Below are 26,554 nucleotides of genomic sequence, written 5' to 3' on the forward strand. Positions count from 1 at the left end.
TGATGTCTACATCAACAAGAAGATAGCTCAAATTCATGAAATTCTTCTGTCGAGATCAAGAAGATAGCTAGTTCCACAAACAATATCAACTGCTTTTTATATAAATTGCGACGAGAAAGAAATTGAAAGAAGGTCTTGCGGAAGAACTGTGGTGGATAATGATTGAAGACTGCATACATTATATTTTGATGTTCACAGAAAGACATACTATAAGAAATAAAGGAAAGTTATGCACCAAGACGTACACATTATTCAGTCATCGTAGTACTTGATCATGGACCTGGTGCGGTGGGAGTCTGGCATGTCTGTCTTGCGGAGATAGTTGAGGTAGATGACGAAGACCACGCCCCCCATGAGGATGCTGACGGTGGCAAAGATGATCATCTGGGAGAGACCTGGCAGAGGGGCGCGGTCCACGTAGATCTGACACATCAGGAGACAGTTAATAACAAACAGTTTCAAGATACTGGGGCAAGACATACAAAGTTCATATTGACAAACTGTTCAGATTACAAAAACGTGCGGTACGGCTTGTAACAAAAAGTGATTCTCGAAGTCCGAGTCTACCTCTTTTCATTAAAAATAAAATCATTCCTATATTTGAACTTGTGCAACTTAATGTATTGGTATTCATGTTTAAGTATCATAAAGGGATACTCCCTTCCATTTTTCAAAACATAGAATACAGAAGCAGCTAATATCAGAATAATCATGGACAAATGATTTTTAACATTCATAATTTTCACATTTTGATAAAGCAGTTACGACATAGATGATTATACATGTGATGACTGTTCTCTCATCATGGATAGTACTGTGCTCTGATGAGTACAAGACAGATGCTTACCCCACCCCAACCCTAACGCTGTATCACTTAGCATGAGTGCAGCAAATGATAGATGAGTAATTTGCAAATAAATACAAAACAGATGAGGACAATTAATCATCAGTCTGTGCACATAATACTAACAATTTGAAAAGTAAGGGTCATATTCTGTTCTCCTTCTGTTTGTAGAAATAACGTGTAGGCATACATTATATATGATGATGAGTCTTTCTTTTGTACTAAAGGTTTAAAATGTATCAACTGGTTTGCAAGCACAGAGCAGATTTGTAATAAAATCAAGTATTTCAAGTTATATTTTGGCAAGTCTGATTTATGTTTGGCAGCAACAGGACTGCAACGATGCATTTACATAGCAGACGAAGACACACACACACACACACACACACACACAAACAAATCTTTGAGACAGCGATGCAAACTTGGAGAATAGACACAGACACACCACAACATCGACACAAACACACAAAATACACATATGTCTGGACAAGGTTCCAAATACATCATCAAGCCAGGCTGAAAGGCAAAAATTACATATGGGGGCCCATACGTGTGGGTAAAGGGCTTAAGCGTTACATCCCACGTCCCATGATAGGCAGGCTGGTATGCAGTACACGTACTGCATGCTCGAGCTATGCACTTTAATACAAATACACACATGAGTTGTTTTCGCCCCCAGCCAACACGTCATTTGACGTCATGAAACCTCATCTATAAACACACACTGTACCTGGAACTCATCTTCCAATGTGCAGTAGGAAAAACCATCAATCACTGTCATGCGGAAGTGGTACAGTTGAGTTGCCTGTAAAAGAAAAGTTTTCAGAGAAATGTTATGCATATTGTGTGAAAACACCATCTGGTTCATCAATCTCTCAATTCTGATGGTGTTGATAATCAGCAAAATTTCCCTGTCTCTGCTTTCTTTCCATCGTTTAAAGTCTTATTGTCTGCTGTTTGCCTTATCACTACACAAATGATTCATACCACTTCATCAAAGTGTGTATGATGTGGCTTAATGCCAGCATTGTTCAAAAGATATGACCATGATCAGGGCTCCATTTCATAGAAAATGTTAGAATAGCAACTTTTGCTGGAATGGCAACTTCCAGTAGCAGCAGCCAATCAGGAAGCTGAATTCTTGTCGTTATCATGACAGTTGCCATTCAAGCAAGAGTCGCTATCATATCAACATTTTATGAAATGGGGCCCAGATCAACTGAGCAAATGGTGTATGCAAAGGTAAAAAACAAACAAGCAAACAAAAAAGCTACATGTATGTACAATCTTATGACCTTTATGTACCCGTTGGTTCACTTTCACTCTGAGCTAGTACCACACATATAGTCATATTTGGCATGACCGTCTCCTTGAGATTATAATGTTATTTTGGAGAACCAATTCATCTGTCAGAACAGGAGTATGCAAACAGAAACTCTGTCATGGCAAGGACACACATTGTTGCCGCACGCTGTTTTCCACTAGCTTTTCTATAGTAAGACATATCGATGACAAAAATATCAAATACTTTCCCAGATACACAGCTATACTGTGCATGTTTATTGAATATGTGAATTTACACTTCAATCATGAATCAATGCATGGACCATACTGGTATGAGGCATTTGGGAGACAGATATTACATGAGTGAAGATAAAAACTGATGTACCGTGCTCCCAACATTCTGACCTAAATGACAATGCAGAGAGGTTATATACGTGTAGGCAGGAAAAAATCATTACATGTGTTTTTCCTTGACTGACCGTACCAGAAATTTGAAGACAAGGTTATCAGGACTGTGAATGTCCTCAGCACTCAGGCCAACTCGCTTTGCAATGTCCGCCAGATAGATGACTTCAGCAGCTGTGAGATAAAGGAACAGGACAGTAGAACAATCATTCATCACGCTGTATTCAAACCATAACATGAAGATGGCATGTCTGGTCCTTATCATTTAGTTGATTGACAGATCATACAGAATTGGAAATTCTCCCTCCGAGAGAGGAATATTGGGATATTGAATCAGAAATATCATGCTATCACTGAAGAAAGTTTGAAGGCATCACAAATATTAGATTAGTATTAGGTATTACCCTCCCCACCCCTTATATTGCAATGCCAAAATCATGAAATCCCAGCAGAATTAAATCCTTTAAATGATGTCAGCTCAGCACTTACAAAGTTTAGGGAATAAGTGTAAATCTACAGACAGTCTTAATATTATCTTGATCCCATGACATTTACTCCTGCGATAATTGCTCGCATGAAATATCTGCACGCTAAGCCAAATAAAAATTCTACCCACAAACATAACCCTAACCCTAATCCTAATATCAAACAAAACCCCCAACGCTATCACAAACCTAACCCTAAGTCCTTGGAGAAAATAAGACTGGAGCAATTGTCAAAGGAACCCATATATTCTATATAGGTTCTGTACCTCAAGGCTTTCTACATATCAAGGCAAGTATAAAGCTAAGAGCGCTTGAATAAGTCACAGATAAAACCATCAATCATAAGTATGTCATTGATTATGTCTCTGTGGATGAGTGAATGTGTCATCTATCAAGAATCATCATTAAAATGCTGCTTTGCATTTCACTCTATGTCTACACATGAATGTGAGCTTTGTACTCTGGCTCTACAGAAAGTAGGAGAGACTGACTTGTAAGCTGCAGTCTACAAATGTCTCCTGACAGACTGAATGATACTAGAGCACGCTGGCACGCACTTTAGTGCACGCATGCAAACCTCAAATACGTGCAGCCTGAACTTCCAAGTTCATTGACCCTACCTGCCAAAATATAAAAAATCCTTCATAAATTCCCCAAAAATTCTCGGATCACTACCAAAAGTTAATCGTTTGTTACTTGGGTCATTCTCAACCTTTCCTGCAAATTTCATCCAAATCCGTTCACTACTTTTTGAATTATTTTGCACACGGACAAACAAACAAACTAACTAACAAACAAACCAACGGTAACGAAAACATAACCTCCTCCCTTGGCGGAGGTAATGATGACTGTCAGCTATGAGAAAGTGTGCATAAAGACAGAAACCACAACTAAAGACAATTCTGATCGGATTACAGATTAAGCGCCATATTCAAACAATTTACAATAAGTCTATCATCAGAGCAAAATAAAACCTTTCCAATCATACCTCACTTGTTGCATAACAAAGAATATTCCTGAAGTTATGAAAAATATGCTACATTTTACCATTTTTTAAGTTTTTTTTTAATAAGGTTTAATGGTAAATATCTCATATCAACAAAAATGGCATTAACTCATTTTGCAATTGAACTCTTCAAATGCAGACATGAAAAGACAAGCGAAGAAAAACAACTACTCACCCACTTCCATTCACACACAAACACACAGATGAACAGCCAACACACAGCATCACAGACGGAGACACAGAACACAGACACAAATACAGACATACACATCACACACATGCACACACACACAGACAAAAGACTAATGCAGCTGCATACTGAAATAGGTGATAAACACTAATACTCGCATTCTTCAGACCTTAAAGGTCCTGTTTACCTTTGGGAGCAGTGATCTAAAAAATCTTCAAGATATCACTTTTGATGTGTATGTTATGTGTAGGTCAGTTGCATCACAAAAAAAAAAAAAAAATCCTACCATATAAATTCTTTGCAATAAAGCCTAAAATATAAGGAGATATCACTATTTTTCTCATTGAACCATAACCATAGATGGTTTAGTCTAGTTTTATTATGACTATTGTTTACATTTTGAACATTTAACAATACTTAACATTGATTATAGAACTATTATGAAGCACTAAAGCTGGGTTTTTGTTTCATCTACAAATGGTAACTTATGCCTTTAACCCACTGAAGACTACATGTTTGTACAGTACACTGTAATCCTGAGTATACTCGGGCAGGTGTCTATGAGTAATGCATGCTTTTGTAATAGCATAATCAGTTTGTCCTCGATGGCTAATGCAATCTTCCCAGAACCAACACAAAGTAGAAAGTACACATACATACAAAGAGACAAAATGAGACCAAACTGTCCCTGTCTGACCTTCAACAATGTAGTCCTCCCTGTCATTGAGTTCTTTGACAGTCAGGAGGTACGGAGCTCGAAGTACCTGGTCCTCTTTACCCCTCTCCTGGATCTTAAGCAGCGGGTAGAGCTTCTCGGTGTATGTGATGCGGTAAACCTACACCACAAAGGAGATTTGATCAACAGATCTCACTAACAAGACATTTTCATCGACAGGTGACTAGATGAAAATTGCACCGGAAAATGCTATGATAATTCTTATGATGACAAAATTCTTGATAGTAAGGAGTAATGCTATAACAATGATGATATTATAATCATGGTGATAATGATTATGATTATGATTATCATCATTATTATTGTCATTATTATTGTTATTATTATTATTATTATTATTATTATCATTATCATTATTACTATTATTATTATGATCATCATCATCATTATTACCATTATCATTATCAGCATTATTTTGATGATTGTGCAGACATTTGTACATGTTTAACAAAACTCAGCCCATTTATAAACTTAAAATGATGAAACAAAGTTTTTAAACAGGTTTAAGAATGTTACACTGTAATTTCATGACTGTTGGAAATGAAATAAATGAAATGGAAAATGAAATAAAACATAACAAGTGGTCACTTCTTAGTCTATAAGGTAAAATAGAACTAAGTTTTGCTCACCCTCCTCCCTCAAAAAAAAAAAAAAACACCAAAAAAAAAACACCAAAAAAAAAACCAAACCAATACATTGTGCTGCATCTCAAGTCAGCTTCTTCTAAGGTCAGAAGTGTAATAGAGTACATGTAGGTATGGCAACACATCTACCTTAGATCAAAACACACTGCATAGGTGTTGTTTAGTGCTTCGTCATGTCATGAACATTGGGATGGCACATCACAATAATCCCAGCCCAAGCAGAGCACTACCAAAATCAAATCAACTGTTCCTTGCGTCATTATCAAATTTTCCTGCAATTTTCATTCAAATATGTTACTTTTTGAGTTATTTTGCAAACAGACAAACTAATGCCGATGATCACTTAACTTCCTCCTTCCTTCATGGAGGTAATAAATCACAATTTTAATCTTGTTTTGGTGCACCAGAGCTCAGTCCTGACAGTAACTGCTCAGCAATAACCCTCTACCTAAAAATGTGTCAAACTTTTTTGAAAAAGAAAAATCAACAAACTATCATGTTTTGCATTAGAGTGCACTGCACTGTCTATCCCCCCATCCCAAAAAGAGACTTCCGCTCTAAAATCCATATGGCAGTCCAAGAGGGTTTAACATAAGGGACCCTTTCCTTACTTTTTTTTTTTTTTGGGGGGGGGGGGGGAGGGGGAGCAAGACACTATGTCTATGTATGTCAATATCATTAGGATGTTCCACCCCTCCCTCACTCACCCTTTCCCTGCAGTCAGTGAAGAGCTCCAAGGAAGACAGTCTCATCTCATCAGTACACCCACACTCCTCCTTAGACGCTTTGCCTGCACACTGCTTCAGGAAACCACTGTCCTGTAATAGCAATAGACAGGAATCCAATGTATGTTCATGTGTTTACCAGGGCTCGACATTTCATTTTCATTTCACTTTTATTGACTTTCATATCAAATTAAACATACATTTTTTGCAAAGTAGCATTAACCCGTTGAGGATGGGCTGATTTTGCTACAACAGGCATTTCCCATAGACATCTGCCCGAGTGTACTCAGGATTCATCCTCAACGGGTTAAGAAAGGTTAAAGAAGGTGAAATGTCATGAAGCAAATACATATAATTCAAATAGTAAGCTGTATAACAAAAGTATTATACATAATCCACACACACTATAGATAGTGGTCCAATATGGCCCTGGGCTACTAAAGATTGATGTTGGGCCATCAAATTTCCAAAAAGGTCAGCTTTTCGTAGCCCAATTGGGTAACTAAGATTTAAAATGGATTGCTGTGTTTCCTTTTTGTTTCAAGCCAATACATTTCTTTTGGGCCCCCAAAATCTCAAATTTAAAGACTTAGTGGGATGAATGTGCCACCAGTGAAAAACGTAAACCCATGATTAGATTTGTGTTTCTGCTTATGCCGTGTGGCAAACCCTAATGTATGTGCAATATTCACGAACTGGAAAAGCTGGTGGAGCGATTTCTGTACGGACAATCCTGCCATAATTCTGATCGATGATTTTCATCTTGAGACAGGTTCAAGCACTCGCCTCGAGGAGGGAACATCAGCAATGGGGAATTTTTTTAAGCACAGAAACCAGAACAACAGCTGTTGAAATTTATAGGCATGATTGCAATACTACCGTATACTTCCCTAGTAAATAAAAAAGACAAATGCATTCCTATAGTCATTAAAAAACACCTAAAAACAAAACAATAAGCATGGTTTGATATGGCCAACCTTTGAAGCCTGGTAGTGGTCATTCAGACGCGGCTTGCTGGGGTCAGCGTTATATACATTGTTGGTCAGCGGAATGGAGATGCCCAGCTTGGATGGTGGCCTATAGTTTACCTGCAGGGAAAATATTCACATTATCCAAAAGAGTTTCAATCAAGACAAAGACAAAATGTCTGACAAGTTTTAACTCAAAGCAGTTTGTTTAGATTTGGAACCGTCATACCCTCACTTCTCAGATGACATCAATTTAACTTACACAGTGTATACATGTACAATGTACAAATTGTAGGTCTGGTATAAAAGCAAAAGTTGATAATAACAAAGTTTTGTTTTTATAATTTCCTTTGTATTCATTATTTGTGATCAGTAAAGGACCAGCATTGAAGCTAATTGTAGGAAATAGCCACAAGCAGGATAAATGTTTTTGAGATTACTGAAAAAATAGAAATTTGTGTACATTTTGTGCAACATTTAAGAAGCATAAATGGAAAAGTACATGTACACATAAAATAATTTTTTTTTTGCTTGTTATTTCTGTGCTTGCACTGAATGCGTATTTGAATTATACACATACGGGTACCTAGCTGGGCAATTGTTTATGTTTCCCCATGTTATGCTGCACTTGTGTTTACATGTGATTATGTTGTGTCATTTTATTACTCTTGAATATTTTTTCTTTACATTCACTACAGTCCTCTTGAGTGAGTGAATTGGCTGTCAGATTACGGACCAGTTACCTTTTACCGTTGAATGAGCTGCCAAAGGTCATAACTGCCTTGGCAGCAGTAAGCTAATGGAAAAGCCTTCTCAGTTGTCATGGAAGTCCACAAAATTAAACACACTTGAAACTTATCTCACAAAGCCGAGCGCGAAAGATTTGCTGCATGGAAATTTTCGCTTCTACAGTGTAAGGCACACTGATGTGCATATCAAACTGGTGGAACGACCATTTCAGTTTGAGCTTGTCTCAATTTTTTTGCCGAGTTTCCCGGCGGTCATCATCACCTCGAGAAGTGTGAGGAGGGACTGGTTCTTTCTATTCTTGGGCCAACTGTGCAGGAATTCCTCTGCCGTGACCGGCGGGTCGTAGACGAAGTGGAGACGCTTCGTGGGGGGACACGTGCAGTGAATGGTGACGGTGAACGAGACGGACTGACAGCGCAGCGAGGCGAACGGGATGCTGACTATGATTGACGTAACACCCTGATAAGGATTTAACAGACAATGAAATGATACAAAAATAGAAATGAAGACAACTTGAAAAGTTTTACAGTAAGAGAGAATATAGTAGTGTCAAAAGAGACAATAACAACAGAACATCTGTTAGTTACTATATGGCACAGGGGTGAAGGATTTAAACCTTTGTCAGGGAAAGCCTGAGTTCAAATGTTAACTTGTGCTTACAGTACATCTTTGGGCAAAAGTTTTACTCACTATGGTGTCTATAAGGGTATCAGACACTGCTTGGGGCTATCTATAGTAATGGCAGGGCCCTCTTGGAGAACAGCGCCCTCTGGGAGAACAGCATGTACATTGCAGAGGCTAATCAGACTGACGATACACGATAACCATAAATTATCATTTATCATCAATAGATGAAAGATTCAATATTGTATCATAAAAGCTTTGATATTACAGATACAAAGTAAATTGGGAACCTGATGTATTATACAGTGTGATATGGAAATATATGAGTTATGGTTTGTCATATATTGCATCTTATTTGAGTAGTCACTTGGCATCTCACACTCAAGGGAAACCATGATAAGTCAATTCAGCTGAAGAAAGAGACAAAAACCTCTATCGAAATTCTAAATGATTAATGATTATAATAATAATAATGATAATGATAATGATAATGATAATGATAATGATAATGATAATGATAATGACGCTAATAATGATGATAATAATAATAATGATAATAATAATAATAATGATAATGATAATAATAATAATGATAATAAATAACACTTACTGTACATAACGCTTAATACTGATGTTTCTAAGTGCATTAATATAGAAAAAATATTAATATAAAAATATTAGTATCAAAGGAATAACTCAGAACACTGCAAAGAAGTTCAATGGACACATTTTTTTTTTTTTGAGATTCTCATGTTTGGGTTAAGCAATGGATTCACACAACGTGGACCATATGTATGTCAGACTAACCTTGTTGCGAACACGATGACCGACTGTTATGTGCACTGTCTCCATGCCAAACCTGTCGTATGTGCGATTCATCTGCATGCTGATGAGGGTGGGGTTGGTGATTCTCACAGACATCAGGGATTTGCCAGTCTGTGGCAATGCAACTAGAGAGTCAAAAAATTAAACAAATATGAATTGAAATACATATATAGTTCATATCACGAGTACATAAACAGCACATAGCTAGCACATTTCATATGTCTGTCATGTACTGTAACAATGTTGCAAAACAAGAGATAAAGATCGTGTATACCTTGTTTTGAATACAACATTGAATTATTCACAGCATTAAAGGTATCATTAAATTTGCGACTTTACCTATATGAATTTACACAAACATTCAGGCCTAGGCATGTACTTTATGTTTCAGAGAAAACACTTTCATATATTTAAATGCATACCACACAAACTCTTTTATGGGCAGCACACTATGGGACATATATCAAAATAGCTACTTACTAAATTACCAGAGTGTGACTTTTATGTAGGTGTTTTTTTGTTGTTGAACAGTCTCAACAAAGATAGGGAGAAATTCAATTCAGGGATAGATTGCAGGATCCTCTTTAGTTAGAAGAGAAAGCCTGCCCTCTCTAGTTTCCGACAGTACAGGATCTACAAAAAGTATTCACCCACCTGGGCAAAACTGAGACAACTACAACAGAAGCAGAATCCACTGCAATGCTACATCCATTCCCTATTTCATCCTATCCATGATCATAAAGCATATATGGTAAATTGGAGAGTATTTCAAAAACTAAGAAAACATGAAGAAATGAAAAAAGAAGACAAATCAAACAGAAACAAATTGGTCAAAACGTGGTATTATGAAATATGATTACTCGTGAGGAGAGTAATAATATTTAAAGTGATATCATGATGTCTCTTGTGTTTATCTCTGCACCTGCAAAGAGAAAACTGTCTAAGAAAAGAAATCTCTTCACTCATCTAGGTACAGAGAGAGAGAAGAATGAAAAGAGATGACCACATTTACACAAAGACTTATGGATAATGGATGATTCATGGTACAAAGTTGGGCTTGATATACCCCCTCCCCCACAAAAAAAACCAAACAAACAAACGGACATGTTTTTACATAGAAGGTAAAGCTTGTAAAGCAACAGAGAGATGAAAATAGGAAAAGCACAGCAAACACATGTTGATGGAAAGACAGATGACTTGAAGAGAAAAAGAAGAAGTGCAATATAAGATACAGAGATTAGACTATACAGTGAATATTGTAGATAAGTAGACAGACAAAAGAAAAACAGACAGGAAGAAAGACAGACAAGAGAAACTACATTGTATGTGACCGCCAAGCTAAAAGCCCACAAAATGTAGGCTAAAATGAATTTCAACTTTTCTTCATAGTTTGAAAGTGTCAGATTATACTTTTAAATCATACGTAACTTCTTCAATTTGGACCATCCTAACCCATTCAAAAAGTCTTTGAAAAAAGTCTTTTAAAGATTAGGGTCATTCAACCACACTGTACATGCACAAGTACCAATTTCCAAGTGAAGCTGCACCTGTCCTCAAAAATATGGTCAAGAAAAACTGATACTATCTCAATTTTTATAGTTTTGTTCTAGGCCACCAAATTTTGACTGCAGGTAGAGAAAAGATTACTCTCCCAGGTAAGACAAAACTTTAAAAATTGAGTCAGTCAAACTAATTGCATATTTTGATCCATTACAGAGAATCCTAATTCATTTGTGACTTTTTGTGGGTTTTGAGCTTGGAGGCAACATATAGGGGTAGCATATGACAACTCTCTCTTAAGGAGATAATGATAAACATGAGTATGAAGAGCTAGAAAAAAAGTAGAAGGAGACATTAAAATAAAAATAGAATAAGAGAGAGGGAGGGTGGAAGGGGGGGGGAAGAGATTACCTAGTTGCCAGAAGACTAGAATTGTTTGGACTCCCAACTCACCGACTCCAACATAGCTCGCTGACACATGGAAGTAAAAGACATCCGCTATGTCCATGTATTTGGTTGGTTGCTGGGCAACACTGGGGTCAGGGGTCAGGACGTGGTGACAGGGAGCTTCCTGGAGCCAAAGGTCACCTGGTAAATGCAGGACACCAACAGATACCATTGTCAATTAAGGGTGACATTTGTCATGGGAAGCGAGTTTTGCCAGACTTCCACTCAGGGTTCATCAAACAGATGTGGCATTCCATCTCACAATCTATTTCTTCCTTTAAAGATTGTATGAAATAGAAATATGCATGAGATGCCTGTTTAACTGAGATGGTACAATAGGAAAAAGGACCAAATGATCTCTGTGTAGGAAAAAGAGAAAAATGAATCAGCATTTTAATCCTGAAACGGACATTCTCTTCTGGAATATTCTTTCCCTGACAGATCATGTGACAAAACAGACATGTTAACTATTGCAAAGGTGAATAATTTCTAAGCATTTAGCTTGACCAGAAGCTATTATGAAAATAAAAGCATGCAAATATTTTCTTACTGTCACATGTAGTAAGACTATTTAATATTTTGTTTCTGCAGAATTAAGAAAACACAAAAATTCATCTTGTTTTACCCAGCCCAGGAATTTTTTTTCACTTTTACAGTACCATCTAGTCACAAATAAAGTCAAAGAAATCAAGAAAAAAAAATGAACAAATCCTTTATCTGGGCAAAAATAATGTCTTGTTTAGCAACAGACACGTGGTGAACACATGTGGTGAACAATCTGGTATCATCAACAGAAACCCACAGGGAGAGATCCCTCTGGGTTTCTGTGCAGTAGAGCTAGAGAAAGGAAAAGGTAGAGATAAAGGATCTAAGTGCAAAAACAGATACATTCACTTTTTATCAATTTGAGATATTTGAGATTAAAGCTGCTAAAAAAACCCCACATATTACAATATATGTAATTATTTTGAAATTGTCAAAACTGTTCCTTGTTAACAAGTGCAAGATCATTGAAAGGATTTTATTTTCTCTATTTTATTATGACCTTACTTTGAAAAAAAGAATGGAAATTGCATTTATCCATGTTTGCATCCAAACTCTTCAGATAGAGGTACAAATAGAACAGACTAATTTAGTTCCCTCTAACCCTACCCACTATTAGATGGACTGATTTATGTTTCTTCCAATTTAACCCGTTGAGGACGAGTCCCGTGTATACTCGGGCAGGTGTTTATGGGAAATGCGTGTTGTAGCAAAACCAGTCCGTCCTCAATGGGTTAATGAAAGCTAAAGCATATTTTTGATACTAAAACCATTATGTTGAAACAAAATATGTGACCCGCTACAACAAAAGGATCCGAAAGTCGGGGGAGGACAATTTTCTGAAATGGCATGACATAATTCCCTTACTTTTTTACTTTAATTTCTTACATAACACAACTCATAAAAGTACCGACACTATCACAATGGTTATTATCTATCGCAAATATTTTTTATTATGCAGGGCTAGGGAATGTGTGGTTAGCACAAGGGGGTGGATTTAGTGCTGCATGGATTTCACACACCTCAAAAGTTAGACTTTTTGATATGTTTATTCAAGAGTGGAGAGCAGCAACATGGTCAAATAGAATCTGTACAAATTATAGAATGTTTAAGGATAATTTGATGTTAGAGAAGTATTTACAAGTCTTGTGTAAGAAAGATTATATTACATTAAGTAAATTCAGATGTAGATCTAATGGATTACCCGTTAATAAGGGCAGGTTTGATGCAAGCCTGACAGATGAATTGCATTGTACTATTTGTTCATCCGATGATATAGGGGATGAATTTCATTATATTTTTGTTTGTCCCTTTTTCAACAAAGAGAGATTATTGTATTTACCAAGTAGCTTGACGGCCAGTAGACCAAGTGCATTACATATGGCCAAATTATTCAATTCAACTAATGCTTGCCATTTGAAAAAACTAGCCAAATTTGTCAGAATTATTATGTTTCAGTTCTCTTCAATACCAAAGAAGAAAGACAGTATTTTTGTAGAAAGTAAAGTAGATGTGAATGTTTGTACACGTAGTGGTAGAGTAGTTAAACGTCCTTTACGCCTTGTTTTGTAAACATATTTATTTATATGTGTTATTTTCACACGTACATGTACATTACCACTTATATTTTTGTATTCATATATTGTAAATATGTTTGTACTCTCATACCCCGAGAGGGGGTCGATAGAGTCAATAAAATCTTACAAATCTTACAAATCTTACTATCATGATCAAGGGGAGGCGAAACAGTTTTCACCGCATGACAATAGAAGGTATGCTCCTAGCGACCTCTGCGATGTTCATTCAAGCATAGCGCTGGCGGTCTATGCACGACCAATTAGTAATCAGGATACCACGCACTGACCAATAAGATCACTCCCTCGTTTCTAGGGGCGGAGTCTAGCTGCGGCGCTAAATCCAAATCTTCGGACACGTTTCTATTACCTTGAAAGTCGGAAAATCAAGGCCCAGAAAAACTCTGATTTTTTTGCCTTTCCTTTCATCATTTAGCTCCGAAATTTCGGCAGATGATAGACAAAACATTAGACTACAAAATCATGCCGAAAACAGAAATCCGATAGTTTTGCCCAATTTTGATGACGTGACTTCAAACTTGTTTTTCTCGGCTCAGCCGCCAGCGACTTTAGGATCCTTTTGTTGTAGCGGGTCACATATAACAGGACAATGATACCACCATGGTAACATCCGGTAGATGAGAAAGGAGGGTGTTAGATATCTGACATGTGAAAACTGAATGAGGTACGGTAATGTGATGGTGCTCTAAAGGAATAAAAGAAAGAGATGAAAGCTTTGCAAGTGAGTTGAGAAAAAAATGTGTATTCTGTTGCAACTTACTGACATTCCTGGACACAGCTGGTGTCTGCATGTTGCTGAGGAGGCTGGGTTCTAGGGAGGTTGCCATGGCAACAGTGGCCCCACCCATAAGTGACTTGATTTCAGTAATCAGCATGTGCATTCCTCTGCATTGTGATGAGGGAAAGAGACCCATTTTGCAACTTCAGTTCACTTTGACAACAGAAGGCAGATCATATACTCCACTCCTAGCAATAACTTGAATCATTTGTGACCCTGCACCACAAAACAAACAAAAAGTCGCCAGACATGGATTTTTAGTTAAGGACAGATTCTGAAAAAGCAGACTCTAAGCTTTAAAATGATGTAAGACTCAATTCAAATAGACTCTCCTAACCTATCTAAATATTGGAAAGAAAGCGCACACTCTGGAAAAGTGTGAACCGAGAAAAGAGGCTCTGAAGTACAGGGTCTATCTGTCTATTCAAGTGCTTAATCTTTACCAAACCGTGCTAGCTGTGCAATGAATGGGACAAAAAAAAAAAAAAAAAAAAACAGGATGTAAACCCCTTGAGCAACAACAATGAAGGGATTATCAGATTAACTTGAAATTGAGCACGCTCTATCAACACATTCTGTCCATGATTAATGCCAACTTTCAAAGCAATAGTGTTATCCCTTCAAAAGTTATCAGACTTGAAAGTGAAGAGTGTGCAAACGGTTATCAAGAAATGAAAAGGGGCCTCTAAGACATACCTGATCTCACTACTCCACAACAAAAAGGGTTGTAGAAAAACTACTGAAAATGCACTTTCCCATTCATTTTATGATCCCAAACTTAAGAATAATGTAGAAGAAGGGTAGCTCTAAGAAAATAGGAAAAACTTAATATTGACTTGGTTGACCCGTTTCACCTTTTTGAGTCCTCACATGAAATCAAGGGGTGTGACTTTTTGTTCGTTTTGTGATGCACGGTCACATTTATACTGCTGACCAAAAGTTTAAGTATTACCAGAAAGAGAGGGCTGAACATCTTTTACTGAACTATCTCTCTGATGTGATAGGCCTGGGCCCCGTTTTATCAAAAGATAATATCAATTTTAAATTTCCTTACCACACAGGCTGCCATAGACTTACAGTTGAAATCAACTTTATAATCAATTTTAACTTTTTATAGATCGGGGCCCTGTTTTCTTATCCCACTTTCATCAACTCAATTATGCAGATGATGAATGATATCAGCATCATTTGGTTGTAAAATCAGATAGAACCACAGTAATCCATATTTTTTTTGATGCTGCAATTATCTGCATAATAGCCACATCTTGATTATCTGCTTTTCTTTTTTTTTTCTTTTACAGGTGATTGTAAAAAAAAAAAGAAGAGTGGACTATTTTCAGAGTTTGTAAATATAAATTTGAAGAAATTGTCTGCAAAATATTTAATATGCGAATAAGGGGGGATGTCTTTGTGAAAGAGGTATAGGAATGCATATACTGCATGTTTGTTATGGTTGAATTTCCTTTGCTTTGTTTCATTTGCTGTAAAAGAAACAATGCACTAGACAGAGTAAGATGGTTAGAACATTAAGTTGGCAGGAGTGGCATACGTATACTGTATGGTATTCAAAAAATTATATTTTTGTATATTCCCTCCACTCTGAGCATTGATTTATGCCAGAGCTGTGCCAATAACAGAGAAGAGAAGAAGAAAATAAAAAGGCAAGATCCAAAGGAAGATGTGGTATCCCATCAGTGAAAGGTTCCATCATCATCCTCCGTCAACATCTGTCACTCATAATGATTGATGGGCCTTCGGAAGAAAGACGGGATACCGACAGAGACGGGCTGCCAGTAGAAAGCGGAAGTTGGGTTGGCAGGCGAGTTGGGCCCAAATCACCACGTTGGGCGGGCTGCTTGCAAATAGCTTTGGCTCGGACTCCATGCACGTCCCCGGACCCGGATACACCCCAGTCCTCTAGCCGTGTGTCCACTCCTACTCGTTTGCTTGCTTCATTGGCATATGCCTGTCATTTCCATGAGCTGACAAAAGTGGGCAGTGCCTTGCAACTAACAATGCTGCCCTCTGGAGGCCAAATGTAACCAATCATTCCACATCTTGCAGAATGCTCTGTAGGCACTCCTCAACTTTCTTTGAATAGAAATCTTGCGTGCATCAAAACAAAAAGTGTTTAAGTCATTGAGAAAACGATAAGCTATCTCTCAGAATTTTGCATTGACTCTTAGGAAAAACAATCACCAAATTCTGAGAAATTTGTTATAAATCATGGCTGGGTCAGGATTATCACATTATGTTGAAATAAGACCCACTATCAAATAATTTGGAACTGTTACTGTCAATATTTCCATAAACAGAGTTGTAGAATCTGGGCTGTGTCTGTCTCGTATTATTATACAAACAATGTCCTTCAGTACTTGTGTTGATTAATGGCTTTGTGTTGTTATTTACAGTGCTTTCTTTAAATGTACATGTACAGTGTACGACAGATCATAAAAAATATAGGCCTATTGCCATTAGATTTATATTCATGTGCACATCAAATTCACTGCCTTTGAAATATCAAAGTATGCAGTAATTCTGCAATCATTTTTCCCATTATTGTGTCTGGAATTCATCGATTCAGTAATACAAAACAGAAACCACCCCCCCCCCCCCTTCTGCTGGTCTGACTCTTTGTTTACAATGATGTAAAATGATAACCTGTTATACTTTAGTATCATTAACATAAGTATGAGTACCGGGTATAGGCAGTGTTACCATGCAGTTACATGTAGGACATTAGAAAAAACATGCACATGCACTAACAAATGCCTTAGATACAAAGTGAACCAGCTATAGACTGGAGCTTCCATGAGTAAATCTTTGTCAAAAGAGAGTGAAACTAGAGGGAAAAAAAAAAACTCCCTCTACTGTCACTCACATAAATCACTGCTTTCCTCTTCGAATATAATGCAGACAAAATGCAAATGAATTGTGCTGAAATGAAATGAATCAACTCAGTTCTCTTCCATCAAAAGGGTAACAGTGTACAAGCATCATTTTTATGTATCCAATTCTGAGAACTCTAGAGCACAAGACTGGCATAGGGTGAGATACTGTAATGAAAAAAATCTTTACGTAAAGGAAATCACCAAATAAGAGTGATTGTAGTCATAAAACATGGTAATTCTCATGACAAAACTGTTGCTGTTGATGTTGTTGTTTTATATTTTTTTTTGTCCAGATACCAGGGATAAGGGACAGGGGTTTTAAATCCATCTAGATCTTCAAACACGCAATCAGGATGAAAGAACCAACCTCTGCAACCGTAAGAGCCATGGGTTACCGCTCTATACTAATGTCACCCAGACCAGGAAGGGGGGATTTCTTGTCAAGGAGTGTCCGGGACAAGATGGGTCCCATGAGTTGCATTCCCATCACATGCCTTTAGTTTACCTCTAGGGGTGGGGGGGGGGGGGAAGAATCGTCTCCACTCTTTCTCCCCATCAGCTCCTGCGAAGATCCACCTGTCAGGAGAATCAATTAAAGATGAGTCCCCTGACGGACAGGTCGCGGACAGCCGTGATGTTTGCCTACATGGCAACTCACTTCCCCCTCCAATTCCCTACTTGGGCATGAACAATCACGGCAGCAAGAGACCGTTGCCAAATCCAATCGACCGATCGGCGAAGAATAACAACCCCGGCGGTGCCGCGAGCTATTTCGGAGGCTTTGGGGGAATATGTGCAGGGTGACTCTCGCTCGTTGGCAAAACGCGTTATCCTCCGCGGCCTGCCTGCATTCACGCTGCCAGGATTGGAAGCAGTGTGCCACCGCACGTACCTGTTTCACCACAACCGGGCTAAATATAACAACACAGGAGCACCAGGCCAAACATGAAATGAAAACTTGCCCCGATGACAGGCGCTCAATGTGGATCGAGTTTACTTTGAGTACATCAATAATCCTTCCCCCGAACAACCGCATCATAAATACCTAAAATACGTCAATCTGAAAAAGGGAGAGAGGCTCTCGGCTGTATGTTTCCTCCCAAGATGGAATTCAAACTGCAATACTTTCCACTTTGACATTAAGAACACAAAATGAAATATGCGATTCTCACCTCAACTATCACATTGCTAAGTAATCAAAGATTCTTTTCATATTTACTTCATCATCTCCCCTCACATCATTTTCTTCTTTTTCACCATGGGCAAAAATGGATTTGCCGGGGGTGGGTGGGGATGGGGAGGAGAAGAGTTTGTCTTTTAGATTTAAAATAACACCATTTCCATAAAATCTTTTCTCAAAACTGAGCTGTTTCATGATTGAGGACCAACTATTTTGTTACTCCTTTCTATGTCAGGGACAATGGAGTCTTCCATGCCAATCAGCAATAAAAGCACGCAAACGGTTAAAGCCTTCCAAGCATTCAACTGTTTCAATTTCTCTTGTCTTCATAAAGTTTAGAAGGGTCACAGCAATCACAGCAGTAATGGGAAGCCAAGAAATTCTGTGCGGATAGAAAGGTCCAAAACTTTCACTGGCATTGCAAATTATTCCATCAAAAAGAGTTTTGGTGCTCGGGTGGATTCCATATTCTATAGTCCACTTAATTCTCAATTTTTAAAGTTAAAAATGTTGTTTATGGATGACACATGATTCAACACACATATAAATATGTGATGAAATAAAGAGAGAGTCCTTTGTTGTACTTTAATCATCATGCGTTTCTGAGAACAGCATTGAAAAAAATCAGGAAGAATACAATGTGTGAGAAATTAAAGCCAGAAGATAAGGTGTGCAGAGAAAAAAGTGGATATACAAAATTAGGAAGCAATTATACGGCAACGAAATAAAAAATTCTGGGTCGAGTCTATGAGCACTTTAAAGTGGCTTCAATATTCACCAGGCTGCGTGAGCAGACTGTAAGGAGTAGGTACGTCCTGATCAGTCCGTCTGTCCATCTGTCAGTGGGGCTGATCCGCGATAAGGTGCGCTTATTTACGCCTCCGGAGATTCGCTGGCGAACGCCCGATGAAGTCTTTAGGGAAGAGGGTAATTGACGTGATCGAGCCTTCCGACAGGGTCCACCATAGCCTCCCCCATCCGGCAGACAGTTGGCTGGGTTCACACATTCTGCTAATGTGCCACATTGTTTGCTTTTTTTTTTTCTTTTCCATGTCTTTTTTCCCTAAAGGGATGACATCTCTTTGCACCCAAAGTATTAAAGACATCAGGTGAAAAACACACTTGCCAAACTGGCAACAAACCAGTTTTTATACAGCCATAGCAGTTACAGTTCATCAGCAAATATCTACCATAGGTACCCCCACAGAACGATTTAAACTCATACTGATAACATTCTGCCATACTGTCTCTTTTCTCTTCAGATTTTGATGAAAAACCACGTTGCTAGTCTTTTTTCTGCTTTGAAATAATGACACATCTATGCCATTCATACTACATTAAGCACAAGACAACATTAGGTCAACACTACTTGTAGAATCTGGCTACAAACTGAGTTTACATTGCTATAAGAGTATGGTAACCCCAAGTATCAGAGAGAAGGAAATGTAAGGAATTTGAATCACAAATTTAATATAATATTCTTTTCTTCTTTTCTTCCTGAGAGTTAAAGAAAAAGAAAGTTACTGTAAAAGTGGATATTTTCGCGTGACTAATTTTTCGCGCTTGGCCGGGTCAGAAGAGTTTCGCGTGTGTTTAATTCCGCGGAATCTAGACATCACGCACAGGAACATATGGCAAGCAAAAATATTCGCGGGATTTTATTTTCGCGCTAGTTTCTGGTTGCGCGAAATGCGCGAAAATTTCAACACCGCGAAAATTTCCACTTTTACAGTAATGGACTTTTTGACAGACATACGCAGGCAGAAAACAACAACAAATGGGTACTGTCTTGGAACGTTCAAGACTGAGCAACTACAGGTATTAAAGTTACCAATAACTGGTGTTTTTTTTCTTGTGACAGCACCATGTCTCCTAAATCTTCTTCACATCTAGAGGTAAAACTACCAAGTATACAAGAGTGCCAGGGATTTTTACATAGATGGGGAAGAACTAAAGACACTCAAGTGCTACCTGAAGCACATTATACTGTACACACTGGTAGGCAGATGACAGTAAGCAACTAAGGATCCAGTCCATAATGGCATCATAATTAATGTATGACAAAACTGAAAAAAAAAATAGGGTCACATGGCCGTCTGCAAATAACCAATCAGAATCATGCAAGAGGGCATTCACCTTTGATCTTTTACTCATTATCACTTCCAACTCTTTATGAAACTGGACCAAGGACTACAGTTTTGGTGGTCATATTTCTTTAATTGCTATTTCTTTGAAGATGGAAAGTGCTGATGTTGAGCATATTTCATAGAAACTTCATGCGGTGCATTACTGATTCATATGTCGGGAGCAGGTCACTTGTGGTCACTACCACAGACATGCAGTAATTGTTTGATGATGACAATCATTGATAAAGCATAACAAAACAAACCAAAATATTACCGGTTTACCCCGAATGCAACTCCCGAAGAAACGAGTTCGTTGATCTGTGCTTTCAGTCCAAAATGATTATGGACGTCACTAACAAGAGAAGTGGGTGGTTCCCGCGTATCTGTCATGTTTGCTTCAGAGTCAAACATGAGCGTTAATTATCTAGTGGCGAGGATGTTTCGGAGACAGATGGATTACTGCTGTTAGATAGCATCTGTGGTATTAGCCAGCCCTACCACTGAACCAGATAAGCATTGTAGACAGCTCATGTACATGTACATTATGTTGTGTTTTTTCTTTTTTTTTCAAGGGGGTAAAACATCACAAAACACATCCCTAATAAGGCATGTTTCTGATTAATGTTCGCCACACAAGAACACACGCTCAGTTTTTGGACATGACCTTTCAATGATCAGATAATGAAAATCTTCTGTTAGGATGTATCTCTCTCTCCTCTGTTTCTTCTTACGCGTCTCTCAAGCTGGAATCGACTTTGAGAGAATCGCGGGATTATCTCGTTAGGCTGCTGAATCGGGGAAAATTAAAAACATGGGATCTCTGTGCTAATTTTGGCAATCTCATACAAAACTAGCACTTACAAGGACTACACCCCACTTTTACACGCAAAATGCATCATGCAGCACTATCTAAGATACTAAATCTCAATGCTACAGCATTTTGACTATATAAACAGTAGAAAGCTTTCTAATTCATAAATAGTAAATGACTAATAGAGCACACTTCAGTTGACATTTACATTTTAGAGGAAGCATTCTGCAAGGCACTTCTTTCAGGTCTAGGATGTAAATAAGATCAAAAGTACAATGTCGAGGGGGGGGGGGTTAAGCCTATAAGCCTATGGGTGACATTGGTGAGAAGGCCAAGGCTGCTACGACGATCTCAGTTACGATTAGCCCAGAGGGTGATAATCCCAACCCAATTATGCCGCCTCTCTCTCTCTTTCGTGGAATGTCCCCACTCAGAAACACGCCCGCTTCTCTCAATCGCGATTCATCATCTCTCTCTGCCGTTAGTCCTGGTTGCTTTATAGCCGGTGTGACCGCCAGATGTCCGCGATCAGTCTCAGCAACAATCGATCTCATCAAGGCACAGCTAGGACCTGATAGAGATTACATCACTCATTGTCGTCGAACGATGTTGACAGATCGATAGATCGCGGAGCATACAGAGCCGTCCTCGGAGAGAAGACGGTCTAGTCTCCCAAGGAACGGCATCTGGGGATGATTCTTGCTTCCCTTCTCAATTCTGAAAGCTCCCCCGAGGAAGTTTTCAATGAACGTTTCTTCGGCGGCCATGGGAAAGGTCGCTGCTTCAACTGTGACCTACTAGCTGTGACAGATTTGATATGCTGTACAAACTAAACCTGTTTTGACAACAAACTGGATAATAACACTGAAACAGTAAAAACTCATCAATAATGGCAAACCTTTAATCATTCTATTATTAGCCCACTGGGGATGAGTCCCCGAGTATACTCCGGCAGGTGTCTATGGAAATGCTTGTTGTAGCAAAATCAGTCCGTCCTCAACGGGTCAATGATGCTGAGTTGTTTTTTACTTTTTATCACAGCTACACTTAAACACTAATCAGTGTTCACTTACGTCAATTTAGGCCAATTTGTCAGTCAGTCGCAATTGCTAAACTTTCGCCTACAACTAAGTGAACCCATGCCATGTGTTTAATCCTTTATGTGCCCAGGCGCTAAGCCTAACTTGCTAAACTTTTTAAAATTCATTCAGTAATTAATTCAAACCTGACCTAGCTGTAAAGTTAGCAAGTCCACTCAGGTGTAGCTATCTACCTCAGTCCATCAGGAAGACCATGGTGACACCATATGAATTAGTGGGATTAGGTAATTAGTTTCTTGACATCTATGCCAACTAGTAAAGAAAGTACGTTTTGTACTCCAGCGTGTTTCCCAATAGGCGGACAAAGTGCGTCAAGGGTTATCAAGGACACTGTTAGTAAAAGAACTTTTCTTGTGTTGAGAAACTTCTCTCCACTGTTCAACACTCTTTTTGCTGAGCAAATATGTAATATTGGCGAATCTTTTGTGAATTGGAGTTTTATGTAGACCATGAAGTGCTAGGACATTATAAACTTGACAAAAAAAAAAAAAAAAAAATTGAAGAGAGAGGATATGGAACAAGCCCTACACATACACAAATATTTTTTTTCCCTCTCTGATATGTATGATTCATTCACTTCTACTGATATTTGTTGATGTGTATGTGCATACTCAGTAACCTGCATAATATGCTTGCTGATTAGCAAAATGAGCACTCACATTGCGTTGAGTTCCTGGCCCACAGCTGTTTGGCTAAGAAGTGGTTCCTCCTCCCCTGCCGAGTCTCTGGACCCACTGCTCTCCCGATGGCCTGTACTGTTTATCTCGCCTGGGTACACCATGAGGTGGCGGGCAGTGAGGTGCTGGATAGTCATGGGGGTCTCCACCGCATGAGAGGCATCCTGTGTCAAAGTTAAATCAAGTTTAATTTAATTTACTTCCACTTTTGCATTTTTTCTTTTCTCTCTCTCTCTCTCTCTCTCTTTTTTTAACCCATTGAGGATGAGTCCTGAGTATACTCTGGCAGATGTGTATGGGGAATGCATGTTGTAGCAAAATCAAACCGTCCTCAACAGGTTAAGGTATGTGATGAAATTCACAAGCACTTGAATGAATAGCACAAAGTTAACCCTTTGTGGATGGACTGATTTTGCTATAACATGCATTTCCCATAGACACATCTGCCCCAGTATTTTTGGGACCCGTCTTCTATGGGTTAAGAATCAGAAAGGGAAAGTTCACATAATATTGTGAGTATGGTAAAAAAAGAAAAACAGCTCAGTATAGATAGCAGGTATAAGAAAGACAACTTTCAGAAAAACTGAATAGAACTATTGTAGTAAAAATGTCTTAATGTCAGTAAGAAGAAGAAGAGATACTACCACACCTGTTCTAAAAAAAAAGTATGGGCATTATGGCTCTTCATTAGGAAAGCCCACAATCTCTGTTTTTTTATCATGAATGATGAGTTGAGATATTGAACATAGAATGACAATGCAAGACAAACTGGGGACAAAATTAAGAATACAGCTGAAAAATATCGCATAAAAACAAATACAAGAGTCACACACTTGCAAAGTTCACTAGTCACAAGTGAAGAGGAATCATACAGCAAAGATGCATGTACAGTGTGACACACAAGACCTATGGCTTAACCCGTTGAGGACGGTTTGATTTTGCTACAACACGCATTTCTCATAGACACTTGCCCGAGTATACTCGGGACTCGTCCTCAACGGGTTAATGTTGAAAAGCTATGGCTGAACATGATAGCACATGTTCCTCTAGAGATACATGAGGTAGATGGCCAAGGAAAGGCACAGCTATTTCTGGTTGCTGGTACACACATCAAGAACAATTTTCTCTCCTGTGATTTAACACAGGTGATTAATATGTGTCGTATGTAACTGATAAATGTTCTGGACAGCTCTATTCAGTGAGAGCCAAGGTGGACATTTTTAATCCATTGTTATTGTTGTTCATGCTTTGACCGTGAATGCAATTCTTCCCAACCGGCAAAGGCTTGCCGCAATAAAACTTGGCATAGTATATTCATCATGCATTAAACTCTCCTTGGGTGTATACACTGTGCTGCCATCTTGCTTTGCTAATGTCATGTCAATGAACATAACCCCCCTCCCCCCAAAGCAGGCTTGATTAAGCTCATATAACATACAACCTTGTTATATTTTCGTATATGTACATGTATGTAAAATTATACAATTGCATATAAAATGGAATCATAGATTATATACATATATATATATTTGTATATAAATCTAAAGATAGAAATATATGATGAGAAATGGAGGGAGAATATAAGATATGGAGAGAAATTCAAAACAATTGGAGTGATAGTTGTTTAAGTTGCATCCAGGTACTTGGACAGGAAACCTGCACTGAAAAGCAAGATATATTCGTGGCTTGAAATTTTCATGGATCGCCACCATTATAGCATGAGTAAGAACTTTCTAAGAGATTTTAATTTTGCGAATCTTGGCTCTCGTGAAATTCATATGCACGCAAACATTTCTGGTTTGACAGCAAACTATTTTCAGCTAGTCTTATACTGTATCTAGGGTGCTTTATCCCTAGATATGACTGCCTTAAAGTATTCAAAAAAAGAAAAAAAAAAAGGTGCGGCAAACACATCAACTGTGCATATATTTCAACAATTTTTCACAACATACTTGTGTGTGCTACACATCAAATGAAACTGAAACAAAGATCTTCCGTTTATTTCTCCTTTCATTTCTTAAAGGGATGGTATAGTATTGTTGGAGATGAGGATTGAACTTTTAACTTTTTGCGAGAGACTAAAAAACCACTTAAGTTACAGAGCATATCATTCTAGAGGAATTCAGAGTTTATTTGATGAAAATTGGCTTTTGAAGTGGCTGATATCCAAAAACAATGTAAAACAAAGCTATTCTAATAAAAGGTGGGTCCCATGTTTTATTAGGATCGCTTTGTTTTGGATATCTCAGCCATTTCACAACCAAATTTCATCAAATAAATGTTGAATTCCTCTTGGAATTACATACTCTTTCGTATTGCAAACCTGAAGCCAGGTCTCAACCCAAACTTTGCCATCCTTTTTTATAGGAAGATAACAAAAGCGCTAACTGAGCACGGAGTGAAAGGTCGTCAAGCACGTCTCGGTGCATGCTTTCAGAGCAATGTCTTGCCAGATCCTCCACAGAAATGGGAGGAGATGAGGAAGAGAAGGAGGAGGAGGAGGAGGCGTGTACCAGGGAAAGGATTACACCATCCAGGCTGGCAGAGGAAGTCATGCATTTCTCTGTGCATCACACTGTACCATGCTCATGACATAAGCTCATTAATGATTTTATTGGAAACATTTGGGCCAACTACATTGTATGCACGAAAGATTGAAAAAGTCTGTTCCTGCATTGACATTGACTGAGGATACACCAAGTGAAGAAATCACATGAATTTCATGGCAGAACTTGCATCATCAAGGAAAAATGTTGAAGGATATTAAAGTTTCACAAGCTGATCACATAATTTGAATAGTGTATAAGGTGATGATGCTGTTAACAATTGCATTTTTTTTTTCTTCAAAATTATACTTTGGTTTAAATGAAATAAGAAAGAAATACATCCATTGCATACAATTATCATATTTTTGGAGTAACTTTGTAATATCAACTTTCCAATGGGAGTGGACTGAAGTCACTAAATAATTGATTAAAAATATGATTTATATATCATTTTTACTTACAAGCAGATGGGATGTCATAAACTCATCTAGGTAATTTGTTTTTGCAGTTGCAAGAAATATCAAGCTCTCATTCAAGTTCATATTGCTTGTATGTCACATTTGATGAAAACATTTGTAGACATACAATTTGAGAAAAAAAAAACTTACTGACACTGAAACTAAAACATACAATTTATTTTAGGAACAAAAAAACAAATACTGGCTAAGATGGAGTCACTAATAAGGTCCAAAGGTAAAAAATAAAATTGAGTCATATCACCCTTTTAAAAAGAAATCTGAAAGTTTAATATTGTATTTCAAGGATCTACAGGAATCTTCAGGCATACTATTTATTTGACTTCAGTATTTTTTCTCAAGCCAGCCTGATCATCGAGTAATATCCTACTTTAAAGGATATCCTAATATCCTTGTTA

General features: G+C 38.0%; 2 protein-coding genes across 2 annotated transcripts in view; both read right to left on the minus strand.

Moving 5' to 3' along the window:
• Positions 1–80: 80 nt before the first annotated feature.
• Positions 81–9,593, minus strand: LOC140241252 (cation channel sperm-associated auxiliary subunit beta-like). The gene is made up of 8 exons (XM_072321002.1): positions 9,469–9,593; positions 8,299–8,496; positions 7,297–7,407; positions 6,302–6,412; positions 4,912–5,050; positions 2,613–2,707; positions 1,575–1,649; positions 81–423 (listed from the first exon to the last, which is right to left on the minus strand). The coding sequence occupies exons 1-8, from the start codon at positions 9,580–9,582 to the stop codon at positions 253–255; spliced, it is 1,014 nt and encodes a 337-aa protein (XP_072177103.1). The 5' UTR covers positions 9,583–9,593; the 3' UTR covers positions 81–252.
• An 851-nt stretch (positions 9,594–10,444) lies between these two features.
• LOC140241185 (cation channel sperm-associated auxiliary subunit beta-like) overlaps positions 10,445–26,554 on the minus strand; it is a 282,231-nt gene continuing 266,121 nt past the window's right edge. Inside the window, exons 15-18 of the mRNA XM_072320944.1 lie at positions 23,117–23,298; positions 14,332–14,456; positions 11,440–11,574; positions 10,445–10,452 (exon numbers count right to left, since the gene is read on the minus strand). Of these exons, the coding sequence (XP_072177045.1) occupies positions 10,445–10,452; positions 11,440–11,574; positions 14,332–14,456; positions 23,117–23,298 (450 nt within the window). The remainder of the gene's footprint in view (positions 10,453–11,439; positions 11,575–14,331; positions 14,457–23,116; positions 23,299–26,554) is intronic.

The sequence above is a fragment of the Diadema setosum genome, chromosome 17 (genome assembly GCF_964275005.1).
Source record: "Diadema setosum chromosome 17, eeDiaSeto1, whole genome shotgun sequence".
NCBI classification, from domain to species: domain Eukaryota; kingdom Metazoa; phylum Echinodermata; class Echinoidea; order Diadematoida; family Diadematidae; genus Diadema; species Diadema setosum.

What these genes read in the sequence shown, in the direction of transcription:
- LOC140241252 (XM_072321002.1), bottom strand. Translation starts at nt 9,582, where the DNA reads ATGTCTGTGAGAATCACCAACCCCACCCTCATCAGCATGCAGATGAAT. An exon ending in GTCATCGTGTTCGCAACAAG is followed by an intron (nt 8,497 to 9,468) that starts GTTAGTCTGACA and finishes AATCCTTATCAG; the next exon opens with GGTGTTACGTCAATCATAGT. An exon ending in CATTGGAAGATGAGTTCCAG is followed by an intron (nt 424 to 1,574) that starts GTACAGTGTGTG and finishes CTGATGTGTCAG; the next exon opens with ATCTACGTGGACCGCGCCCC.